Source organism: Pan troglodytes, chromosome 8 (assembly GCF_028858775.2).
Source record: "Pan troglodytes isolate AG18354 chromosome 8, NHGRI_mPanTro3-v2.0_pri, whole genome shotgun sequence".
NCBI classification, from domain to species: Eukaryota; Metazoa; Chordata; class Mammalia; order Primates; family Hominidae; genus Pan; species Pan troglodytes.
The window spans coordinates 122,997,257-123,016,968 of record NC_072406.2 but is presented as its reverse complement, the minus strand read 5'-3'; the positions used below and the strand labels follow the sequence as shown (position 1 = coordinate 123,016,968).

Sequence of the window (19,712 nt, the reverse complement as noted above, 5' to 3'; positions counted from 1 at the left end):
CTTAGGCAACATTAGCCCTTACTCTCTGACCCCAGGCCAATAGGCACAAGCATGCAAAACCACACACAAATGTGCACCTCACCCAAATAGGCTAAAAGATGAAGGACCCAAGTCAAAGCTGTATGGTATGTATACACAGAAAGTTTATTGCCTCATGTGACCCTTGAGAATAAAGCCACACAGAAACAATCAGACTTTCAAACAGAGGCTGAAAAACTTTCAAAAAGCCAGTGCCAGGGTACTGGCCCCTTTTCATATTAAGTCTAAGTGGAAAACAGCTACATCATCTTGAACATAAAGGCTTCAGACTGTATATTATGAGACCAAGGTAGGGAATGAAAAAGCAGTCAATAATAAGAAGGCCAAAGTTCAGAGTTTTTACTGATGTATATCACTTGGCACATCCATACATAAATCCTGCCATCACCAAGCTAACGTCTAGTAAAGCTATTAAACTATCTTTCATCACTTTCTTTTCCCTCTCTTTTAATGGCTTCTAAAATTCTAAAGCAAAGGCCCCTACCAGGAAATATTTTTCTGACTTTTAATTCTTACAATGCACTTAAAAATATCAAAGCTTAAGAAATTTTCCAGATAAAAAATTATAAGAACTTAAGATTATATAAAACTGACCCACACAAGCAAAAAGTTTAGCTATTACTAAACATTTATATTATTACATTATAAGCTTCATTATTAGCTTTAACAACAACAAAAAAACTTACCAACTAGTAGCAAAAATATTAATAGCTCCAAGGAAAATCACCCACACACATACACTTTCCAGTGAGAACATCCTCCACACACCCCCCAACACACACACTTTCTAGTGAGAACATCCAATTAGCCCTAATTCTCCAACCTGTAAAGAAGTCAAGGAAGCCACATCCAGTACAGGTAAGAGCCCAGATCTTTGAAGCCAGAAAAGTCCTGAATTCATACTTGGCTTCTACCATGTACTAGCCATGTGACCTTAGAAAAAGTACATTATACCTCCCTAAGCCTCAATTTTCTCATCTTATCACTGATAATACCTACTCTAAAATAACACTGAAACTACTTACAACAAAGGACCTGCTCCACAAGATTAGTTTCTTTCACATAAACTAGGACTTCATGAGGCAGTCCTGTACAGATTTACAAGGGGGCTAAAACAAGCTTCGCCATTCTTTCTCCATGAACTCACAAGAGTCACGTTCTTCAGTGACTTCAGGGAACGATAAACTAACTTAGCAGTTAACCTTCCCAAAGACCTCATCCACTATTTTACGTTGAGAAAGTAGTATTTAAATAAAGTACCTTGAAGGACAAAGATCTCTGAGTTGTTTGGAAATTATTCCAGCCTGAAAACATTCTTCTACAAACCGCTCCAGCACAGAGTATGAATGTGGGACATCCAGATTAATGTCCGGAATTTCATTGTAAATTCTCTCATAACCCTACAACAATGAAATTACATGCAGAATTGTTAGCCCATATAAAATAAATGTCATAAAACACAATCCATCACTATGTCATCAATCTGTATTTAAGGCCAAATATTCAAATGGTTAAACTGAAGTCAGATTTGAATCGTGAGAAGCACAGAAAGTAGATTTGTTACAGTGTTTTACAACTGTTCTCTTTTATTAGAGTCAGGAAATAACAGACATTGGCAAGGTTGAGGAGAAAAGGGAAGGTTTATACGCTGTTGGTGGGAATGCAAATTAGTTCAGCCACCGTAGAAAGTGGTTCGGAGATTTCTCAAAGAACTCAACATAGAATTACCGTTCAACCCAACAATCCCATTACTGGGTGTATACCCAAAGGAAAATAAATCATTCTACCAAAATGACACCTGCATTTGTATATTTATCGGGTACTATTCACAACAGCAAAGACATGGCATCAATCCAAGTGCCCATCAATGGTGGATTAGACAAAGAAAATGTGGTACATATATGCCCATGGAATGCTACACAGCCATAAAAAAGAACAAAATCATGTCCTTTGCAGCAACGTGGATGCAGCTGGAGGCCATTATCCTAAGAAAATTATCACAAACATAAAACCAAATAATGCATGTTCTCACTTGTGAGAGCTAAACATTGGGTACACACACACATGAAGATGGGAACAATAAACATTGGGAATTTCAAAAGTGGGGAGGTAGGAAAGAGGACAAGAGTTGAAAAATTACCTATCAGGTACTATATTTACTACCTGAGGGACAGGATCATTAATTAGAAGCCCAAACCTCAGCATCACACAATACACCCATCTAACAAACCTGTACATGTACCCCTCTGATATCTAAAATTAAAAATATAAATAAAAAAATAAGTAAAACTAGTTACATAGCTAAAATTTTTTTTTTTAAATACTGTTCTCTTAAAAGAGCTGTAAGCAGACATCAGACATTGGGCAAACTCCTTTCCCATCTACTTCTCTATTTACACTTACTACCTTTTTAAAAAAATACAAGGCAAACAAAAACCTCACAAACATTTAAAACAATAATCATAAAATTTTTAATAGTAAAAAAGTACTTTATAATTTGTTAAAAGTTAAAGGTTCCTGTTTCTCTCTAGATATAAAATAGAAATTGTCACATCTTAGAAACCGAACCCTTGAGGTAGAATACATAATTACATTTGTTAAAGTAGGTTAAAAAAAAAAAAAAAAAAAACACTGCAGTGTTACTTTCCAAGAAATGGTTGCAAAAGGTTCAAACCTCAAACATTACCATTAAGAAAAAACAAAACATATAGGCATATTAACACTAAACATACCTAAAGAAAATTTCACTGACAATTCATAATCTGTATTCAATCATATATTTAAGACATAATCCTAAAAGTTGTTCAAAAACAATGTTATACTTACTCTTTTCATTTGGTCTACAGTAATGGTAGAAGACTTCCACAGGGACTTTAATAAATCCAAAATCATCTTAAATGTACTTTCTCCAGTTGACTCTAAAACCATTATAATAGCCTAAAAATTGAATCAATGAGTGAATTTTTGGTTAATTCATATATGAAACTGCTCCTAAAATGCACCTAGATGCCTTTTGTAATCGTAGAAATTTAATAACCACTTCCTCCTTTGATATTAAAAAAAGGATGTACATTATTTAAAAAGCATAAGTCGCTACAGTACAAAAAGGAACACTTAATAATTATCTTTGACATGGCAAGGTAATCTTACTTCATATACAAGCTCATGGTGAAAATGAGGTACTTCCAGCTCCTTAAGGCAATGTTCAGCTTCAGATATGTCTCCAGAGAGTAAATATTCTTTCAGCAGCATATCAATCTATTAGATTTAAAAGTTGAGATGTGTTAGAATTCCTAACTTTTAAAATATCGTGCTTGCCTACAGGATTATTTGCCCTCATTCTAATATAATGAAATAGTGGGTAACAAACAGCTAATAACATATACATTGGATGTGGTACTATTATAACAGAATTTTTCATAATTAAAAAATAAATCCCCAATTTTTAAATGGTTCATAATTATGATTCAAATGCAATGCTTCAGTGTGTCTGAATCACTGAGATCTACGAATAGGTTTATAATGCATGCGTCCTGGGTTGTGACCATAATGCTCTAGTGTGCCACTAAAAATAAGGGATTTTAAACACCACTAGAGGGCACTAACAAAGTTTCAACATAAAGTGGCATAAAATATTTCACTTCTATCAAGATGCTCTTAATAGTGCACTGAGAGCCAAAAAATGAGAGATGATAATGGGGCATTACTAGAGAGGGCAAAGATTTCCACATAGTTTCTCTTTTCTCTACAACTGAGAATTTTAAACTCATTATCTAAAATGTTCAATAATTCAGTTTCCAGCTGTAGCTAAAGAGACAAGTCTTGATTTTCCTGCTCAAACTTGAACATCTCAAAAAAGTGGGAGAACTTTTTCAGCACAAGAGTTTCAACTAGGAATATTTTTCCCTATATGTTATTTGTTAAAATCCCCTTTGTATTTGGTGGGCACATATCTAGTTGTCTGAATGTTGAATGTTGGCTGACTGAATTAAAAAAATCATATTTAAGTATCCTTCCAACTTCTATAAGATATTTTCATAAAAGGTAAAGTAAAATTTAATTGCTGTCATGCTTTAGGATGTAATATTTACATGTAAGTAAATATGTATTGTAATATTTACATGTAAGTAAATATTTAAAGCATAGCATTTGAGTATTTTTACAATTACAAACTAATGCATAGTCATGCATCGTTTAACAGGGATACATTCTGAAAAGTGTGTTAGATGACTCTGTCATGGTGCAAACATCATAGAGTATACTCACAAAAACCTAGATGGTATAGCCTACTACACACCAGTGCTATATGGTATAGCGTATTGCTCCTAGGCTACAAATCTGTACAGCAGGTCACTATATTGAATAATATAGGCAATTGGAACACAATGGTATTTGTGTATCTAAACATAGAAAAGGTACAATAAAAAACAGTGTAAATGATTTTTAAAATGATACACCTGTATAGAGCACTCAATATGAATAGAGCTTTCAGGATGGAAGTTACTCTGGGTGATTCAATGAGTGAGTGGTTAGTGAATGTAAAGGCCTAAGACATTACCCATACACTGGCTATGCACTTTATAAACACTGTATACTTAGGCTACATTAAATTTATGAAAAAATAAAGTAACTGTGCTACAACATTACAACTGCCTCCATATCACTCAACAATAGGAATTTTTCAGCTCCGTTATAACCTTATGGGACCACCACCATCCCACACAGTCCGTCACTGACCAAAACATCATTATGTGGCACATGACTGTACTTGTTATTCAAATTATATTACTTACTTTTAACATTTGTTACATAACTTTAGAAGTATTAAAAATATCCCCCATCAAATTCCATGCACTTCTGAGAATGATAAATTACAAATACATTTATACATTTCTAAAAGTCTTCTTTGATCCAACCCTTCCATGTAAGCAAATATCCAAATAATGTCAACCTCAAACTCATATACTGGCAGTTTTATTTCCATTTTTATCTTGTCAATTTTCTTTATTGAGAGAGAATTCACACACCATAAAACAGCTTGTCCAGTTTCCAAAAATATTAATTTTGGAGAGTATTACCATCTTAACAATATTACGTATCCTAATCCATAACCATGGGATATCATTCTATTTATTTAGGTCTTCCTTAATTTCTTTCAACCTGTTTTGCAGTTTTCAGTGTACAAGACTTGCATTTATCTTGTTAAATTTATTCCTAAGTATTTTATTTTTGATGCTATCACAAATGCAATAATTGCATTTCAGATCATTCATTCCTACTGTATAGAGAATTGAATTTTGTGTACTGATCTTTTATCTTGCAACCTTTCTGAACTCATTTTTTAGTTAATAGTTTGGTTTCAGTTTTGGGGAGTTAAAAAATGTTGTGGATTCATTCAAATTTTCTGTATACAGATCATGTTATCTGGGAATACAACTAGTTTTATCTCCTCCTTTCCAATCTGGATGCCTTTTATCTTTCCTGCCTAATTGTCCTGGCATCTTGACTATTTTTATACCTCAATTTTTCTAATAATTGTTTAATTTTTAAAAAACAGATACTGCAATCACGACATTACAAACACTGACTCATCTATTTTAACATATATAAAAGCAAAAACAGTCAAGGCTCTAACTACATTTTGAACTCCTTAACACTTAAGCTAGATACACATACACAAACACACACACACACACACCTCATTAAAAGACTTACTAAAAATCAAAATTATAGTTACATGAAAAGATTATACTCAAAAATCAGAAGCACATGAACTACAAATCTTCTAGTTGCATGCCTTTTCTTAAAGAGATCTGCAGATAAGGAGTTTTTTCTGTTTTTTGGTTTCTTGTTATAGAATACCACAATGCAGCCAGAAAAAAAAAAATCCATAGGGAATAAATCTGGCATTTTAATGCAATAAATCGCTTTTTTTTTTTTTTTTTTTTTTTTTGAGACAGAGTCTTGCTCTGTCACCCATGCTGGAGTGCAGTGGTGTGATCTCAGCTCACTGCAACCTCCTCCTCCTGGGTTCAAGCAATACTGGTGCCTCAGCCTCCCGAGTAGCTGGGATTACAGGTGCGCACCACCATGCCTGGCTAATTATTATGTATTTTTAGTAGAAACGGGGTTTCACCATGTTGACCAGGCTGGTCTCAAACTCCTGGCCTCAAGCAATCCACCCGCCTCAGCCTCTCAAAGTGCTGGGATTACAATCAATTTTCTTTTAAAACATGCATATGGGTAGTGAATGTCCTCACAAAAATCTAACACTCTGATCTGCTCTAGTGCTCATAATTCATAACTCATTATTTAAGACTATCTAGTTTTAAATTGCTCATATAAAAGCATATTTATTGAATAGCTAAAACACAGAAAAATCTCATTTCAACAGCATTTGAAAATTATTAATAATATAAGAAAAAGATTTCAGGCATTTCTTTGAAGTTCATAGATGGCTTGCTTATAATTATTCATGAAAGCCATTTTAACAGACTCATTTTTTAATCATATAATTTATAATAAAAGGTTATAAAGCCACATATAAAAAAAATTATTTCATTTTCCAATTGCAGCTGTAAGACCGAACTTAATTTTTGTCCATAAAAATACCAGCTAGTAGCCACAATTTATTTCACTCAGAGGAATACATATAAATTAAGTTAAAAACAATACCCAATCATTACCTCTTTAACAAGGTGATTGACAGATTGCTGCCCACCTCCAGAGCCCCACACACTATCTTTACGCTTTCCACCTTTAGACATACTCAGAAGCACGGTAGCCTTATCCAGAGCAGCTCTACAGAGAAAGAAAAAAAATTCAAGTTTGATAGCTGGACATACCTAAAGTTTACTAAATTAGGGATAAAGCTGACAAAATCCTATATGCCCTAAATCTTTCACATAACATAAAAGCAAAATAAAATTCAAAACACTTTTTCAAAACAAAAAGGAGCAAAAAGAAGTTGATTCTCATGTTAATATTCTCATGCTCTATTTCATTTCTCATTCAAGAAAAATCAAAACACATTACAAAATAACTGATCTACACTGAGAAGAAACACTTCACATATAATTAACTTTCACCTAGATCCATGCCTTCCTACCCAGGGACACCATTCCACTATGATGTGAAGTAGCCCTAGAAAATTAACTTAATATATAGACCTGAGGAAAACTAAGATATGGCTAAGTCCAAGTCTCCAAGAAGTTAAGAAAAATCATATAGCATAACTCCCAAATATCACATTTAGTTATACCAAATATCATATTAATTATACTAAATCACAAGAGTGAAAAAGATATTTTCTGACTAAGATTTCTACAGTAGATAAATACAAAATAAAACTATAAATGAGGCCTCTCTTCTTAAGGTTATCCATCTTATTAGAATATTAAACTACTACACAATGCTAGAACCTGAAAACAGAACTTAAAGATCTGTCCAATGGTTTTGTTTCATAAATAAAGAAACTGAGGCCCAAAGAAGAGTGGCTTGACATGAAGGTAATTAATGATTTAGCTAAACTCCAGAACTTTGCCATTATAGTACTGTCCTCTTCCTGGTATATCATGCCAATAGTCTCTCCATTTTAACAGTGGAGAATATAGAGAAGTGACAAACAGATGTACAGAGTGTCTGATTAACACAAGTGTCATTTCAATAGGATCCTGTAGAATTTTCCCCTATTTTGAAATTCTAAGTAGGAAAAGTGATTTACTTACCTAGCCTGCACACAATCTACAGTTCCTTTGTAACTATCAATATAGGTATTACATAAAATTCCATCTCCAACAGCTCTAGCAATAAACTGGCCCACCAACTGTAAAAAGGAAAAAAAAAAAAGAGCTATAAAAAAAGTTAAATAACTTTTATAGGTCACAATTTCTAAATACATAAATGATGAAGATTAGCTGAAGTACACAGTCAGTACCTAAAAGATGCTGGAATTTTTTTTTTTAAAAAAACCTATGTAGTACCTGTTATGCCTGGCATACACTCCCACATCTTAACCTTCAAGTTAAGTGCCAGAGTGGGGGCCACATCTGTTTTGCTCACTAATGAATCCCTAACACCTTGCACACTGCCTGAATACATAGCATATGATCAATTTTTTTTTTTTTTTTTGAGACAGAGTCTCGCTCTGTCGCCCAGGCTGGAGTGCAGTGGCACGATCTCAGTTCACTGCAACCTCCACCTCCCAGGTTCAAGTGATTCTTCTCCCTCAGCCTCCCGAGTGGCTGGGACTACAGGCGCACACCTGGCTAATTTTTGTATTTCTAGTAGAGACGGGGTGTCACCATCTTGGCCAGGCTGGTCTCGAACTCCTGACCTCGTGATCCACCTGCCTCGGCCTCCCAAAGTGCTGGGGTTAAACGAATGATTTAAGGTCAAGTGACGTCCTCTCTTCTTAAAACAAAACAAAAAAAAAAGGACTAGGTTCTCTCAAAAACTAATCAAAGGAATTTATCTTGTGGAGAAAAAAAGTTGTATAGAAATAGTTGAAAGTATGTTCACAGCATTAATTATTATAAAAACTGGAAATTGGTGTCCAAAAATAAAGGTATGGTTAAATGGTATACACGTAAAATGGTATACTATGTGGCCACAGGGAAAGATATTTACCATATTTTATGGTATGAGAAAAATCAAGTTTATAAAATAGCATAATGGTATGATTCCATTTTTTTTAATTTTAAAAAATTAAGGATTTATAGAAGCCATACATTGATATATACCCACAGAAAGGAGAATGGAAAACTTAACACCAGTAGCAGTTTTTGCTGGCCTTTCTTCTTTCTGGCTTTTATTTTTCAAAAATTCTACAATAAATATAAACTTATATAATCATTTTCTTAAAGTATGTGTATTGGTATAAGAGGAAAAAATGTCTGCATCAGAATCACCACTTAATATCTCATACCGAGTATTGTCTGTCATTAAGTATAACAGAAACAGCATTTAGGAACTGACATGCCTATATTCTATCTCTAAATTAATGTTTTAAGTAAAGTGATTTTACCTTGATTAAAAACTTTTGACAATAGCAACAACTTCACATTTTCAAAGCTACAAAAGGGAAGAGTCTTATTTATGACTTTTTATAATAAACATTAGTGAAGCATTCAATCATAACCTACATTTTTTAAAAATCTTAGCTAATAAAACAACTACATATAACAAAGACTATATATATGGCAAAAAAAAATTACCTAAAAACTATGCAGATCATAGGGGAAAAGTATGAGATAACATTAAATTTATAGCATGATGAAGACCATGTTTAAAAAACAAAAGAACTAGGAAAAAATACATCAAAATGCTAGCGGGATATTTCGGTGTGGTAGGAAATGTGGGCCATCCCCTTCCATCTACTAAAATTTCCTAGGAGTATACATTATTTCCACAATTAGGAATATAGTAGTGGGAGGGAATGAACAAAAAGAAGAATCATACAAACCTGTGGTGCTCTAGGAGTATCCAGTGCTAATTCAGGTAGATCTTTCAACAATTTATCAAATGATTTTTCCACATCAGTTGTGCTCATTACTGTCCCACAAAGGTCAGAAAGAAGCTTAGATGTCATCTCTCTATGACTAGCCTTCCCCTCCAATGCTAAGGATACTGCCAACACTGGTACTCCACTTTTCATTTCACCAAGATTTAAATCTCTTAACATTTCCTGTTCAAAAAAATAATTTAAAAACATTTTAAAAGTGTATCACTACCTACAGTTCAATAAAATTTTATTTTTGAAAAATTGAGCTTTTATCTATATATCTCTACGTCTCACTCTTTGGAAATAATCAAAAGACCCAGTCATGTTTTAGGAGATAGGATAAACACACCTTTCCCTGTGCATAAATCAGACATTGATCCACTTTGTCAAGCTTTAACTGCCTTAACATCGCTAAATTCAAAAATGTGAAATACCTTTAAAATACTGTCATGGGTCACGACACAGATACATTCTGAGAAATTCACCATTTAGGTGATTTCATCAGCGTGCAATCATTATAGAGTGTACTTACACAAACCTAAATGGCAGAGCCTACATGTAGGCTACATGGTATAACCTATTGCTCCCAGGCTACAAACCTGTATAGTATGTTACTATACTGAATACTGTAGACAACTGTTAACACAATGGTTACCTATCTAAACACAGAAAAGATACAGTAAAAAGAGTATTATATGAGACCAAAGGTATATATGCAGTCTGTCATGGAAACGTCATTATGCAGCTCATGGCTAGTTCATTAAACTACATAATATTGCTGAGATTGGTATTAGGAGTTAACTAACCTGCCTTACAATCTATTATTACTATAAATATTGTTTTATGAGAATTTGTGGAAAAATTCATTTTAGATTATCATAAGCTATTTATATTCTACTTTTCTTCAAAGCCTTCTCTTGAAATAAAAATTCACTTCACACTTTTGTATCAAGTTTAAAATGAGATCTTAAACAGCTGTTTTTAAATGGGATTATTGGTTTAAGATTCTGGGGTAAATTTAAAATTTCCTTTTAGAAATATAATAGCTGCAGCTAATACTTATTGACTAATGTATCAGGCATTATAATAGCCTCTTTAGTTATATTATCTTATTTAATACTCAAATAGCCCTTTGAGTATTAAATTATCACACCTATCATACTCAAAGGAGAGAGGGCACACAGCTGGAGCTGCCAAACTGAAAGTGGAATAAAGGCAGTCTGACTCTAGAAGCTAAGTTCTAATTCAGTTAAGAGTGCCCTCCTCTTTAATGAACGTTTTCTTAGAATCTTTAAATCATGATATACTACTAAGAGAGTGCCAAAACTATTTTCACAGCCACGTAACTGGTGTCCTTGTTAGTAATCTCTTCTCACTGACTGCATTTCATCTTCCTTGACCGCACTTTAACAACTAATCCACTACCCTCAAACACAATACTCCTCTTTCCTGGAAAACTATCTTAACTGGCGAACTCCTCAACATCCTTCAGACAGCAGAGAATCATCTCTACTATTACTCTCTATTTTATGCTTTCCAAACACTACTCAGTTAACAGATACATAGTATACAATTGACCTTATGCTAGGTAGATTAACAAGATTTCAACAGTCCCTGCCCTCATAGGACTCATGGAAACTTTTCCTCTATAACAGAATGTTTCACATATTTTCATAATCTGTTTACATATCATTTCTTTCACTTGACTGGGCTTCAAAAGGGCAAGAATCACCTATTACAAATTCCTCCAGATGGTATGCACTGAACAAATATTTGTCTTATATTCAAATCCTACAAATCCAAAGCTATCAAACCTCACGGTATCAGACAAATCATAAAAGTCCAGTCTAAATTTTAAGAATCTAAATGATCAAAGTCTTCTAAAGAGTTACAATCGTATTACTTTAATTCGATAATCCTAACTAGACCAATAGTTTTATCCTAGATTTACTTTATGAACAAATCATGATTATTCTCATGGCTTCTGTATATTCCTTTTCAAATCTTTATTATTTGTGGGGTTTTTTTTGGACAAAGTACAAAAAGATTTTATCCTACTTCTGAACATACTTGAAATAAATGTCAAAAAAATGAAACTATGTCAGGCATTCTTAACTGAGATCCCTGCAGAGGTTTCGGGGGGGCGTCTATAAGTGCCCTCAAACTGCTAAAATTATATTTTATAAATTATAAAAACAGATTTTATAAATTCATATACATTACAAATTATAATTATAAAAATTATAAAAATATTGTGTAATTTTTCAGAGAAGAAAATGGCACACAGCTCTCATCACATCCCAAATATGTAACTGTTTTAATGTAATGAGATTTTATTCCATTTCTTAGAAATTCACTTATGCAAAAGAAAATGATTAAATTTATTCAGTGACCCAAGATCATTCTAGATGTATTTTGCTTATAAAAGATGTCTTCTCTCCTATATTAAATAAATTATACTTGCAACTTTAAACCTACCGCAACTTCATTAGTATCTCCATGCTCAAAATATTCCTGTATGATTGGTGTTAAAGTCTTCTCAAATGCCCTTTCATCCAAAGGCAAAACTACAGTTTCATAAACACAGTTCTCCTTTGAGGGGAAAAGGGAGTAAGAGTTATAAAAAACAAAATGCAAATAAACAAATGAAATTGTTGTACAATTTTATATTCTAAGCGGTTAATAATCCCCACTTAGCACAAGACAAAGACATGCTACATACATTGATCGCATATAAAAACAGAATCTAGGCCAGGCAAGGAGACTCATACCTATAATCCCAACACTTTGGGAGGCAAAGGCGGGAGGTTCACTTGAGGCCTGGAGTTCAATACTAGCCTGGCAAACATAGCAAGACCCTGTCTCTACAAAAAAATTTTAAAAATTAGCCAGACATGGTAGCTTGCCCCTGTAGTCCTAGCTACTCAGGAAGCTGAGGCAGAAGGATCTCTTAGGCCCAAGAGTTCGAGGCTGCAGTGAGCTATAATTCATCACTGCACTCCAGTCTGGACAACAAAGCTAAAAAATAATAATAATAAATAATAATAAAAATAGTAGAATTTATATGTCACTGCTCTTTTACAAAATCAGAATACAATAAGCCAATATATAGATTAGAACCATTAACCACAGCAAATACATAATTTGCTCCCAACCCCCATGTCTTCTGTTAATTTTTTCTCTCAAAATTTTTATGTCTCTCTCAAAACCAATCTTTTAGTAATCAAAAAGTTTCATGACGGCTTCCTATCATAAATGGTGTTTTAATTAAAATTTCACTTTAAAAAAAAATGAAGCAGGAACCAAAGCCTTCACGATTAGCATTATTATAATAAAAAGTATAACACAAAGATCAATGTTGTAGTGACAGAAAAAAAATCTCTAAGGAAAAAAGCACTGTTCAATTGAAATTTCAAAAAGAAAATTAACATCCATCATCAAACCATTCCTCTCTCCCCATGCAAAAAAAGCTCCGAAATGTAGTGCCCCCTTATCTACAAGGGGTATGTTCCAAGCCCCGTCCGAGGATGCCTTAAACCACAGATAGTACCGAACCCAATAAATACTGTTTTCTCAATCCGATAACCTAGACAGCTACCATGTGACGAATGCACGAGTAGTGTATACATTGCGGATACACGCTGGACAACGGAATGGCTCACATCCTGGGCAGGATGAGGTGGATGAAGCTGGACAGCAGGAGATCTCATCACACTACTCAGAATGGCATGCAATTTAAAACTTATGAATTACTTCTGAAAGTTTCCACTCAATATTTTCAAACCACATTGGACCATGGGTAACTGAAACTGCGGAAAGTGAAACCACGGATAAGAGGGGACTGCTATATTTACAACTTGTGACTGGCTTCAGCCTAAAAACATATACTTGAAAGATTAACACATTTTTAGCAAAGATTCTACAGTACTTGAATCCTACTAGTTTCATATTTTTCATATTCTCTTAGAAATATTTCCATGTCTATTAGTTAAAACACTTAAATACATACATACAACACACAATAAAAACAACCTAACACATACTCTTAACGTTTTCCTGTCTAAAATTTCCATCACCATGTCTCACCTTGTGCAAAGACAAATTTTCAAAAAACATAATCACAACATTTGGGATTTGCTTCAAAATAATCCAAAACAGGGTGGGGGCAAAGGGGCCAATAGAAGACGGAGAGTAAATGGAATTAAACAAGACTGCCTATGAGTTTGTAATTATTTAAGTTTGTAAAGCTAAGAGAGGAGTACAAGCAGATTATACTATTCTACTTTAAATTTTTTCCATTAAAAAAATAAAAAATTCACTTCACAATCTATTAAAAATTTACATTTTCAGCATTATCCCTAAAAGAAAGATGCACATGTCCCCAAAACAAAATGTATTATATAGTTACCATTCTAAACAGTAATATTTAAAAGGAATCTAATATCTGTAACTCATAATATTCAAAAGAAAATATTCTCAATTATCATTACTATAGAAACAAACTATATTAACAGAATTTACTGAAAAATGGTCAACTTAATAATCCTAAGTGAATTTCTAAAGAGCTATTTTCGACTCACTACAGAAACCAAGTGAAAGTTATGCATGTATTACTGTCAGTTTACTTGGTTTCCTAATCCAAAACATTTATACATATGACTTGACACATGTATGAGTAAACTACAAACATGAAGTCAAAAAAGTTCATAAACATTTTAAATATTATGAAAAAGCAAAGCACTGATACCTGGTCATCATCATAGTTAGGATCTTTCACATCCACCTCCTCCACATCATACACCTGTCCAGGTGTACCCCAGACACCTTTGCCTCCTGCACCACCTGAAAAAGTTTAGAATTGAGAAAGAAAAAACACAAAATTCATCAATTTGTTGAAATCTAAAATAAAATGTTCCGATGTTAAACAACAGCTAAAAAAAAATTGTATTTAACGTGTTAGTTTTTTTCCAGTTTTCTTCCCCTACTGGTTTTTGTTCAGACCACTCTTTCAATATTTCCAAAAACATTAAGTTAAAATAGCTTATGAAGTTAAAAACTAAAAAAGCAGATGCTTTAAAATAAAAGCAAAAACAAATAAAGATTAAAAAAATAGCTATATTGAGGACCTCAAAGGAGATGATATTGCAGCTGAGCTCTAAATTTTATTCGACATTTCTTTGAGACTAAGACAAAAAGAAACATTCTGGGCCGGTAAAGCATAGCATAGAAAACTCAACAAGGGAAAAATTATTCAACAAAAAAGGACAGTAACCACCATCAAATATTTTAAAGTCAAATACAGTACTCTTTAAATATAAAAGTACACATTAAACCATACAACTAGCAATATGTTACAAATATAGAAAAGAATTCTAACTGCTTTTAAGCATTAACAGCCCTGAAAATTCTGTTTTCTAAATACAAAACAACCAAAAGAAGCTTAACAATTCCAATTTTCAAAGTTGCTTTTCTACATCAACTTACTGAAATGTTTTAAGGACTAATGTACTACATTATTTTTTAAAGAACCTTTACAACGTCACCAACATTTCTGTTTTTGGAGGTTTTTATTTTGTACCAAGTATATCCTTGCCATCAGACCAAAACAGAATCTGACAACCAGGTTTCATTTTGATATAAAACATGATTGCAGAGGCATTTAACAAAACTAATTTTTGACAGATCACAAAAACATTTTACAAGAAACCTAGGCTATAAATTGAAGTTCCCACCATTCAGAAGGTGATGAAATCGTCAGAAAACTCTTATTCAACAAATATTTGCCTACAGTGTACTAGTCACTATTTCGGGTACTAGAGAAACAGCAGTGAAACAAATCAATCTACTACAGAACCCAAAATAAAGAGCTAAAGAGAACTCACTGCGAGATCTAGGAAAACATTAAAATTCAGATCTAGACGTTATCAATCAAATGTATATTTATTAGTAGTAGTAATGGACATAATTATATTAAATAAGTATGATGGATTTCTGACTCCTTTCAAACTTAGAGAATATACGTAAAACTCGTAACAGTGAAAAACATCAGTGTATATTTTGCTGGAAATAAACCGTTAACATTCTGCTCAAGAAAATTAAATCTACTCAAACAAGAAAAAACATCAACCTAAAGAAAAAGTGAGATGGTTCTCACATTATTACTAAGTAAAAATATATACAAACTGTAAAGCCTTACATTATCGCTTTTTGAATCTCTCTCATTCCTAGAACAAGGAAAGTGTAGTACAAGAACCAGACAAATTTTTTCCACTTGTTTATCTTCCATTTGTTGGACATGATATATACCAACCTTTCTTTGGTAGTCCCCTTCCTTTCCCAGATCTGGATCGCCTATCCAGCAACCTTCCCTTTGGACTGGTTGGCACAGTTACTCCACTTCTAAGGGCGTCACTCCCATTGTCGCTGACCGAATCGCCTCTGCCAGAGTCCCGGGATGAGTTTTTCCTTAGTCGCCTTTTTGCCTTGGCATTAATTCTAGCTTCGTTAATGGAGGATGCTGAAATCCAATTTCCATTTATTTCATTCTTTATTTCCTCAGTCCCAGCATTTTCTTCATCACCGGAAAAGAGAGAGTCACTTAAGTTATCAGGATCTTAAAGAGAAAAATGAAGAAAAAAATTCTAAGTATTTTAAGTATCTACTGTTTTATAGATATAGTGGTAAGTTAGATTAGGTTGAATCACATGACATTACCATTTTTGTAGGTAAATTACAGTCACATATTGGGAATTTTATCTACTTCAATCTAATAAACAACTAAGTAAGATTACTTTTCACATTATCAAGGAAAGTAAACCAAGGCACTGAATTTTAACAAAGCATGTTTGTTTCTTACCAAAAACAAACCAAATTTGTTTGTATTTACCAAAAGAAGCATGTTATTTCACGTTTAGATCATAAAATCTATGCTAACAGCAACACCAAATATAAAACCCTTAGACTTTTATGAGCTAATTGGAGATATTAAGAAAAGACAAAGCATCTTGAGAAGAGAGATAAACTAATATTTATAGAATGCCTACTATTAGGCACTGTGCTAGACACTCTATCATTTATTTATGCACAAGTTTGGCAGTTAATTATTGTAACATTGAAGACAGATAAGGAAACTAAGGCTGAGAATGTTTAAATGATTTGCCAAACGTCCCATAACTAGGTATAAACACTTAAGAACTATTAGTAATCCAAAAGAGAATGAAAGGCATTTAGCAAATAATCGCATATGATTGTTGAGCTGAACTGCTGATGCTTTACTGCCTCAAGACAAAGTTTGCTTTCAAGAAAAGCCATCATCTCAAAGTCCTAATTCATCTCCCTAAACTTTTCTCCTATTACTTACCATCCTGAAAATCTTCCAGCCTATATAAAATTGATTCTTCTGAAAGAGATCAACATACTGGAGTTCCCAGTGGTTCCCCTACTTAGAATGTCGCCCTCACTGTTATTTTCAGTTATCAAAATCCTTTAGGATATAGCCCAAGTCTTACTCCCTGCATTAAAACTTCCCTAACAACTCTAGCTACAGAACACTAATTGCTCACATACTATTCATTCAACACGTCATGGAAATCACTTTCTTTTTATATAGCAGTCTTTATCTTCCAACTAAGTCATAAGCTTCAAAGGAGAAACCACAACCAGACTCTATGTCCTTCTTTGTATCCCCATCACCTAGCAGAGTGTCCTTCATACTCAAATTCCATGGAGATCAAGTGGAGGCACTTGGCTTTGCCCTGAAAGCTCTTTAAGTCAGAAAGGCTACTGAATTAGCTACCACTGGGCCACAGTTTTGTTCATTATTGTTAACGCAAATCAGAGCTGAATCACTCAAATCATTTTCTATATGCCTAAAGATAATTATAACATGTCAGGTCTATGTGCATGGGCTTTAATATGTTTTAAGACATGTTGAAACCAAAAATTTTCATCAACCTATAAAAAGCATACATGTGTTTAAATCTTTACAATTCTTGACATACTTAGGAAGGTAGGAATGTTTTGTTTTAAACAAAATCATCAATTAGAGCCAAATTATTTCACTAGTCTCATAAGTAGTCTCCCTGCCTCCAGTCTTCAAACTATACTGAATGAAGACTGATTTTCTCAAGCATGCCCTCACTGAAGATCCTTTAAAAGTAGTCCCATTATGTCACAAAAAATGTAAACTTTTTTTTTTTTTTTTTTTGAGACAGCGTGTCACTCTGTCACCCAGGCTGGAGTGCAGTGGTGCAATCTCAGCTCACTGCAAGCTCTGCCTCCTGGGTTCACGCCATTCTCCTGCCCCAGCTGGGACTACAGACGCCTGCCACTACGCCTGGCTAATTTTTTTGTGTTTTTAGTACAGATGGGGTCACCGTGTTAGCCAGGATGGTCTTGATCTCCTGACCTCGTGATCCACCTACCTTGGCCTCCCAAAGTGCTGGGATTACAGGCGTGAGCCACCGCACCAAGCCAAAATGTAAACTCTTTACCTTGTAACTTAAGGTCCTTTATGATCTTGCCCCTGCTTACCTCACCAGAATCACTGCTAACTACTCCCACACTCAAATTGTCAGAGCTTAAGTTAGATATCATAGGGAAGAGATGGGAGGGATTCATTTGGCAAAAGAATACTGAGTATATTACAAAAAGAGAAAGTATAAAGTAGGAAACCGCTAAGAAAATGCTTCAGTAACTCAGTCACAAGCTAACTGGTAAAGAGCAAGGGTAGTAACTGTGGGATAAATAATAATGTTACGCTTTTAAAGAAAATAATGAAGGACTTTTAAGCAGAATGTATCTAGGATTAAAGAGAAGTCAAACAATGCCTTAAAAGTTTTCAAACTGGTAAGAAGCCGGTGTTAGGATGGTGTGTTTGGGACATCATCATAACCATCAGTAGTAATTATAGTCTTAGTGGAAGTAGTCGTAGTACTGTTTCTTTCATCATTACCATTACTATTGTCATCTATTAGATACCAGGTTCCACACTACCTGGTACCTATTAGATTCCACACTACCTGGTACCTATTAGCTAAGGCACTTTACATATGTGGTCTATAAGCTTCAAGAGCTCTAGAAAGAAACTGTTTATCCTCATTTTACAGAAGGAATGTGTTTCACAAGAAGTTACATATCTAGAAAGGATTATGGCTAGAATTCAAACCCACATTTTTAATCCCATATAACTACAGAAAATACAAAACTAGAATACAGCAGAGTATTGACAGCTAAAGAGACGAACAAGGGCGTGAATGTAAAGAGAGATAAACAAAAATGATTAAGTGGAAGGGGACAGAAAGACCAGGATCACATAAATTAATGACATTTTCGTGTAAGAGTGGATGGTTGAGAAAAACATTAAACATCTACCTGTAACATAGTGCTTTCATCATTGTGCCATTAAGGTGAACCACAAAACTGGTCCAGAAGACACAGGAGTCAGAACTATAATAAAATGTCTTAAACTGTCCCTTGGAGTATTCAATTTAAATACATCTATTTCCCATAATCGAGTTTTCTTTTCTTCAACAATTTTAACATCCTTTCAAGTATGTTTGTGTCTCTGCAGCAGTAAACATTCTCTCAGTATAATTTATATATTTGACCTTATCATTTTTAACCCATGTTTGTATTAATTGCTTTATATTTTGTTACTCATAATCACCTAACTGTTGGAGTTCCATAACCCCTATTGAGCTGACTTTAAGAAAACCAAAATTAAAATGATAAGCTGAGTACAGAATGTGATTGACTTCAAAATTGTTTCCTGCTGTGTACTAATTCCCTCTTTCTGAATTCTGATATCTCAATAGTAACCACTCCAATTGTATATGACCACAGCACCAGAAAATCACATTTTCAATTACTGGTGTCCAATGAGTGGCATAATTAGAATAACATTACCATACTTTCATGTATTACATACCTAGTATGTGCTTCACAGACTTAACACACATATACAATATCTCACTAAATCCTAATTATAAATCTATACAGAGGGTATTTATATCCCAATTTTATACATGAAAAAACTGAAGGTCAGAATAACCTACTTCCTCCAAGTAAAAGAGTAAGAGTGTGACTTGGACTATTTGCTATGTGAAGAATTTACTACCAAGAGGGTCTATCTTAGGCCTATCCAAATATTGAAGAACAAGTCTTTTATTTT

At 33.8% G+C, this 19,712-nt stretch overlaps 1 protein-coding gene across 9 annotated transcripts in view; it reads right to left on the bottom strand.

The window, feature by feature from the left end:
* PDCD4 (programmed cell death 4) overlaps positions 1 to 19,712 on the bottom strand; it is a 54,433-nt gene that overhangs the window by 1,358 nt on the left and 33,363 nt on the right. For 5 of the 9 annotated variants that reach the window (XM_063782098.1, XM_063782096.1, XM_054659892.2 and 2 more), the window contains 9 exons: positions 15,852 to 16,112; positions 14,289 to 14,383; positions 12,020 to 12,133; positions 9,503 to 9,724; positions 7,767 to 7,864; positions 6,726 to 6,840; positions 3,190 to 3,297; positions 2,866 to 2,976; positions 1,300 to 1,439 (listed from right to left, as the gene is read on the bottom strand). In XM_063782098.1, coding sequence (XP_063638168.1) covers positions 1,300 to 1,439; positions 2,866 to 2,976; positions 3,190 to 3,297; positions 6,726 to 6,840; positions 7,767 to 7,864; positions 9,503 to 9,724; positions 12,020 to 12,133; positions 14,289 to 14,383; positions 15,852 to 16,112 — 1,264 coding nt within the window. Of the gene's footprint in view, positions 1 to 1,299; positions 1,440 to 2,865; positions 2,977 to 3,189; positions 3,298 to 6,725; positions 6,841 to 7,766; positions 7,865 to 9,502; positions 9,725 to 12,019; positions 12,134 to 14,288; positions 14,384 to 15,851; positions 16,155 to 19,712 lie in introns of all 9 variants that reach the window. The other 4 variants (XM_063782094.1, XM_063782093.1, XM_001143772.8 and 1 more) reach the window with 1 other exon arrangement.